At 38.6% G+C, this 7486-nt stretch overlaps 1 protein-coding gene across 19 annotated transcripts in view; it reads left to right on the top strand.

Moving 5' to 3' along the window:
• Positions 1-5173: 5173 nt before the first annotated feature.
• Afdn (afadin, adherens junction formation factor) overlaps positions 5174-7486 on the top strand; it is a 102983-nt gene continuing 100670 nt past the window's right edge. For 13 of the 19 annotated variants that reach the window (XM_010639415.2, XM_010639423.2, XM_010639455.2 and 10 more), the window contains exon 1: positions 5174-5369. In XM_010639415.2, the coding sequence (XP_010637717.1) occupies positions 5195-5369 (175 nt within the window). In that variant the 5' untranslated portion in view covers positions 5174-5194. The remainder of the gene's footprint in view (positions 5370-7486) is intronic. The other 6 variants (XM_010639487.2, XM_010639519.2, XM_010639503.2 and 3 more) reach the window with 1 other exon arrangement.

Genomic DNA, 7486 nt, shown 5'->3' with positions numbered 1-7486 from the left:
GATGGAATGATAGACTGTGGGCATTACCTTATCTGCTTTCAACAGAAATTTCTTTTGCAAATATGTTCCTAACAAGTGCCTTGTTGAGATATTGGAGATCTTGCAGCTATGTTTTTTACTTTAATATTCTTTGTCCTTGTGTAATTTGTATAGCTGACGTTAATGTAGGAGCGACCCCTTACTCTGAAGGAGACCTTTGTCTTTTTTAAATTATAACTATGTCAGTTGCAGTGTTATTAGGATATTAGCTTGTTTACTTTCTTGTCGCTGGGATAAAAATACCTGACATCCATAAGTTAAAAGAGATAAAGTTTATGTTTGCTCACAGTTTGTAGATTTCTGTCCAGTAGGTTGGCTCCAAGGTAGGACAGTATGGAAGAGGAGCATGACATTGGAGACACAGTTCATTGTCTGGTAGGCAGGAGGCAGCACAATTTCCATCTTCTTCCCTTTCTTATTCCATCCTGGCTACAACTCTATTGGTTGGTGCCACCTACACCCAGGTAGTCTTCCTCTTCTGTAAATCTACCACCCAAACCCAGGATAACTGTGCTAAACCAGCCATTAGACTAATCCAGTACACTCATGATCCACTGTCACACACTCATGATCCAGTCACTTCCAAAAGCCTTATCTATGAGTACATGAGGCTTTGCGGGTACATCCAGATAAAAACCATAGCATTCCACCATGGACACAAAAAGTCTCCTACACATCCCTTTTATGCATTTAGTCCATCTCTGATTTGCCAGAGTCCTAACAGTTTGATCATTGCATTGTGGAAAAGTCCTAGTTTAAAGTCTCCCATGAGATTTAAGGTAAACTCTTAACCATGAGCCACTATAAAAGTGAAAAGAAAGATAAACATGTCCAACAATCAGTGGCATAATATAAACATTGGTTCTCATTCCAAAAGGTACAAATAGGGGAAGAGAAGGAAATGGTACCAAAACAAGACCCAAATCTAGAAGGACAAATATTAAGTCTTATAGTTCCATGTCCAGCATCTGGTGCAATCTTTGGCAAGTGTAAACTCTAAAGGGCCTGAGTGGCTCTGCACCTACAGCTTTGCCAGTAGTTGTAGCCCTTGTGGCTTCTCTCTCCAGCTTTGCTCACTCCTTACGACAATCCACATTCCTGTCTTCTCCAACTTTCTGGGGTCTCCACTGCACCTTCAGCTTTACACTCACAGCCTCACACACTACCCTCACAGGAGCACACTGCCTGGCCTCCCAAGCCTTCTGAAATCTGGGCAGAATCCTTCTTAACCCCACAACTCTTGCATTCTGTCTGTACCTAAAACCAGCACTACAGAGATGATACCAAAGTTTGCTGCCACCTGGAGCAATAGTAGGTCCTCCTTCTCTCTTGGCTGTAGTGCCTGGATTGCCGAGTGTTGTGAACCCAATTCCGAGGAACATGCCTATTGCCTCTGGAGCATGGTGTCCTGTGGCTATCTTCTCAAAGCAGTCTTTCACTTTTGCAATTTTGAGGCTGCTAAGTATAGAGTCCTGCGGATTCTATGATAACCTCAAGCCATCTTTTCTAATGTCCATTTCCAAAGTACTTGGCTTTTTAATGCTAATCTTTTCTTCAGCAATCAAGTTTTCTTAGGCTTCATCTTTACATGCAGCTTTACCTGAGCTTCCTTTAAGGCCAAATTTAAAATTTAAAAATCATTCTACTGGGCCTTGTACTTTTTATTCTCACCAGAGACTTGGCTAAAAGTCCCCCAAAGTAGTTATGCCACTGCCTTAACATTAGACTGCTTTGAAATTTCTTCCTCAAAATAATTAGTCTGCTACACTCAATCTCAATCTCCTGCAAAGCTGGACAGACAAAATACAGACAAATTTTCTGCCAAGCATAACACACATGGCCTGGAGTCTACCTGCCAGTGCAGTCCCTGTTGTTAACTCTTAACCTCCTAAGTCCATTATTGTATGCATTTCTCTCAGCATTCTGGTCTTCTGAGCTCTGACCAGAATTTCCTGTCAACCTCTGCTCATACCATTTTATGGCTTCTTCTCCAGCTGGCATCTCCAGACCTTCCCGAACTCTTCCCACAAGCCAGTTCCATATTGTCAGGGTAGTGTCACAGCAATACCCCACCACCAAAATATTAGCCATACTCTTGGCTATTTATTACAAATTTAAAATTTTGTTTTCCAGGGTTTTTTGAGAATGAACAACCAGAGGTAGAAGAATTGGTTCTTCAATATTTCCCTGTAAACAAGACCTAACTGGATAAAAAACCCTAGGGTGATTTTTTTTTTTTAAAGATGTCATAATATAAGCCTTATCCTCAAAGTAAGCCCCAGATAAGATCATCAGCCAGATGGACTTATTTAGTACTTCTCTTATAACACATGATGGACATACTGAATTATAAAATAATAATATTAATATATAATGAAATGTAAATAATATTATTGGCATTAATATTTAAAACACAACTATTTTTAAATACCCAATTGGGTGCTTTAGGATGAGAGGTAAACACCCATGTAAACAGATGAACTTGGAACTTACTGACGAATGACCGGGTAGAATACAGACATGAATGATGTTGCACACTTGATAATAAATGGATATGGTTGTGTCTGATATGAATCTTCATAATTCAACATGTCATGTGTTGTAGTGGACATAATTAACACAGTTGTGTGAAATAAACATTTTCTGAATTCTGGTGCCTGCAATTTTTTGTCACTTTTGTGTGGACTATCATTCTTAACTGTCATTTTTGTTGCCACTCCTGTCATGTAAGTCTTTGATTAACAATGAAAACTTTGTGAAGCCTCACCTGCAAGAGGTTGAGACATGGGTGAAGAATTCGTGGGATAAGATCACTGACAGCAATGTTAGCCAACTCTCTGGACAAGAAGTGCCCTTTTAAGGAGAGCTTTATTGCTGGACTTGAGAGATTGGGGCCAGTGGTTTTATAGAAAATGGAGTTGAAAGAAATTCAGGCCAGAATTTGGGGTTTGAAGAGTGATGACACTGTTCCAGAAGAAGATGAAATGACTGTATTTGAATAATTGTAGATTTTTGTGCACAAATCAATGTAGATTGTTGTACATGACAACATAAAACATCCCCGGAAAATAAGCCCTATGTTGACTTTTGGTGGGAAAATTAATATAAGACCTGGTCTTATCTTAGGGAAATACATTTGTTGGGGTTTTGACTCAAATTTGTTTTCATGGTTTTCTGCAAAACATTATCTTGAGTATAGATAGAGAAGGACATTTAGCCTTACCTCAGTAAAGCTGTATTGTGTTGGGAGAGACTGTAAAGGAAGGAAACTTGTGATTGCTGAGTATGCAACTGTGTGCCAGGTAGTATGCTAGTTGCTATAATCTTTAATCCTCAATACAAACTTGTTTTTATTTTATAATTGAGGGTATCTGAGTTCACTTAGTCATTAAATAACTCAGTCAAGGTCACAGCTGTGGTGATAACCTGGATCCTGTTTCTGTTGCCCTACAAACCTCCAGGTGGACAGGCATGTGTGCCAGCAGTGGGTGAGGGTGGAGGCTGAGCTTGGCCTCTGGTTCTGCTGGAGCCGGAGTCCCTGTATTTGAATGCCAGTTTTGTCTCAGTAGGCGATTGCCTGAGTGTGCTAACATCTGGGCCTCAGATTTCTTTCTCTCGTTTATCCATTGCTTTTTTTTTTTAAGCCCCTATTTATTGTATCTGTTGTGAGGTCAAAGAAAAATCATTAGTATCACACTCTTTTGGGTGGTCAGTGCTTGCGGAAGCAGAGGCAGAGTGCAGGGAAGTTGTGTGGCTACAGCCAGTGTAATTAACCCTCTGGACCCTCTTTTTATCTCATTTAGGTGATGATGATGTTGATAGTACCCAACTCTTATTTAGGGAAATTAAATGCAAAATTCTTAGTACTGGACATGTACAGTAGTTAGCCTTAATGTATACTAATTATAATAATTATTTGTTAGTTTGCTTACAAAGGTACATACCCACTTTTCAGGTTTAGGAACTTGATTTTATTAGTCTAAGTGATTTGCTAAGATTCTGCTAAGATTTGCTAAGGCATAGCCAAATTTATGATTGGGTAAATAAACAATGTTAATTTGTTAAGGGAATGTTCTGGTTCTAGATATATTTAGTTATTTCTGTGTGATGTCAAACTGAATGCTTATTTAACAGTTATTGTAGCACAAATGAAATCAAAGTAGTTTTGTGGGATACTTTATTTATGCTTGATAGGACCCAGAGAATGTTTCACACAAACACTAGCACTTTCTGTATGCATGATACTGCTGTGGGTAAAGACACCTGTATCCTTACTCCCCATGGGTTTGCCTGGCTCACCCCTCCTTCCGTCTCTCCCCTGTAGCATATTATACAAGGTGAGTAGCTAAACCATATTAGTAAGAGGTTGATATTTGTAGTTTCTTATTTTGCTGTAAAGGGTAGTAATCTATATGTAAAGAATCCTTATGAGGACAATTGAGTAGATTATCTCTACCTGGTCCTGATTGCTGTGGTTCATGAATTTTTTCTTTGGATGGTAGAGAGCATGCCCTTCCACCTTTAGCATCTGCTTTTCTTTTGGCTCTTTGATATCTGATATTTTGGGATGATTTTTTGACAATTCTCAGAAATTTATGCTTTCATGTTTCATAGGATTGGGGCTAACGTTTCCTCCTTGCTCTTCAGAGTCTTTTTTTCATGTAGGCTTCAGAAATTCAGAGCTGGGTCAACCTTATGGGAGTTCTATAGATGTATGCTTTAGAGCCAGTCGTTTTGAATGTTAATTCTGGATACCTCCTTGGCAGGTACTCAGACTTCATTTCAGTGACAGGGTCTTGAAGTAGGGTTTGGTGGTAGTAACTACTTAACTCCGTGGTCATAAAGGTAGATCAGATAACCCATTTCATGGTATCTACAACCCTTTTTGCAGACTCAGTAAATGTTAGCTGTTGTCAACATCGGCTACTCAACACCCATTGTTTTATACATGAGACAAGTCAGGGAAAGAAATTGTAAACAACTTGTACAAAGTCAGATAATTAAACTACGAGAATGAAAACCTGTCTTAGTTTCTATCTGAGATATTTACGTAAAGAAACATTTTAAATGATGGATAGCGCTTTCCTTTTATTATGGTTATCAAAAACGAATCTCTTGTTTTGTTTTCTTTTAGGATCTGGAGTTCCATGGAGTGATGAGATTTTATTTTCAGGATAAAGCTGCTGGAAATTTTGCAACAAAATGTATCCGGGTTTCTAGTACTGCAACCACTCAGGATGTGATTGAAACTCTGGCAGAGAAATTCCGCCCTGATATGCGCATGCTGTCTTCTCCCAAGTATTCGCTCTATGAAGTGCATGTCAGTGGAGGTTAGTGTATACAGATGGGGTTTACTGGAGTTTGTCCTGAGTTGGGAGCAGATAACCTGTCCAGGGGCATCTTAGGCATATTACTGGTTTACTTCTCATCTCCCTCTGGCTTTTTTCACAAGCTGGGGAGTGATTGGCAGGTTGTCAAAACTTTGTCTGGGAATAGTGTGTAAATTCCTTGCACATGTATTTATGGGAAGCTAGAATGATTACATAAATGTAACACTCTTCAAAATAAGCATGACATTTCATAATTAAAATTATCTGTAGCACACACCTATAATTTCAGCATTTGGGGATGCAGGGGCAGGAGAATTGTGACAAGTTTAAGTCCAGCCTGGGCTTCATAATGAGTTCAACTCCATCCTGAACTACATAATAAGACTCTGCTCCCACCTTCCAAAAAATTAACATATCAGAGTGTCACATACATCAATAATGTATTACCTACTTTTGGAGAAATATTTTATGTATATAGTACTGTGATAATAACCCATTTAAATATTGTATGGGTATATGCCATTGAGCGTGCTGTTGCATTTTTGCTTTCTGAAATAGCGTATTTTTATTCTTTGGGAATAATTAGGAGATCTTATGGGAAGTTCTCCGTATATGCTTACTAATTTCTCCTTATTTTAACATTGGGAACTTCTGAAAGCATCCTGTATGGCTAAATAAAATGATAACTCAAGTTGGACTGAATAGAAATGTAGAAATTTATATAACATTTTTATAGGTGCTTTAGAAATGTTGAACAATCTGTGTAAAAAGTACAAATTACAGTAGTGAAGCAAATAAAGGATCTTATAAGGTACAACTGACCCAACTGAGTACCTCTTAAATATCATCCACAGATGTCTTTGGGCTACAAATATACAGCTTTCTTTTTCAGATGTAATTTACATGTTTTTCCAAGTGGCACATAAGGCAGGTTTGTTTATTACATTTTTAAGGATACAAAAGCATTCCCAGCATAAATAATACCCAAACTAAATTTGACAACAGAGAGTATTCTCAATTGGGAATAATTCCCTGTCCTCAGTTTTTCCCTTTGGCTTCTGGCCCTTTTTCTGTCTGTCACTATTTGATTAGCTGAATACTACAAGTGAAGTCATTGGAATATTATTATGTAAGATTGGTATTTGAGATCTGAAAATGGAGTGATTGTTTTTTTAAAAGCATTTTTCCTTTAAACTTTCTGTAGTATGTTTTTAATTAAAAAGTAAAATAGATAATTTATAAGGGCTAAAAACAAAACAGAGCTGTTTAGAAAAAAAGACAGTGGTGTTGTCACTCATATAACCTTGCTCACCTCTGTAAAAAGAGCGGTGATGTCCCCACCTGTGCTCAAGCATAGGACTCTGAGCACTTAGGTTCTCAGCTTTCTCCAGAGCTGCTTCCCTGACCTCTTAAGTATCTCAGAGATTTTTAAATGGCACTACCAAGCCAGAGGAAATCTATAGCAGTCCAATTTAATATGTAGTTAAATTCAGATAATTAATGAATACTGTATTTAATGACTAACAGTTTGGTGTAGATGTTTGACAAAAAATGCTATGCATAAAAATGAAAGCATATTAAAATTTCATTTCCTTTTTGATCAGGACTGCTACTGACACAGGTATACCTCCCTGGCCCTGTGTTGTGCTCCTCACACCCAGGTGCTTGCTTGTCATCCATGTTGGATTTCAGACAGTGCTTTTTTGTGACAGTGCCATTAATGTGGACAGAAGGATTGTTGTACTGTTTACTGAGGACCAGGAGCCTCCTAGAGTCAGAGGCTCCTACTGTGTCTGGCAGAAGCACCACCCTTGAATGTTTATTTCAGCGTGCCTGTAGTCAAAAGGTGACCCACTGTCATTAGGTAACCCAGCATGACTGTTTGTCAACCTTCCTGAATGAAAGTAGGAGCCAGACTTGTATTTTAGCCACCAGGAAAACAGAAAATTATACTACTTTTTAAAATATATGAAACTAGCTGGGCATGGTGGCACATGCCTATAATCCCAGCACTCAGGAGCATGAGGCAGGCAGATTGCCATGAGTTCAAGGCCAGCCTGGGATATATAGTGAGTACAAAGCCAGCCTGGACCTGTACAGTGAGAGCTTGTCTCTAA

Source organism: Fukomys damarensis, unplaced genomic scaffold (assembly GCF_012274545.1).
Source record: "Fukomys damarensis isolate Sample0158 unplaced genomic scaffold, DMR_v1.0_HiC HiC_scaffold_14, whole genome shotgun sequence".
NCBI lineage: Eukaryota > Metazoa > Chordata > Mammalia > Rodentia > Bathyergidae > Fukomys > Fukomys damarensis.
The sequence above is the reverse complement of the archived record's forward strand: the minus strand, read 5'-3'. Positions and strand labels throughout refer to the sequence as shown.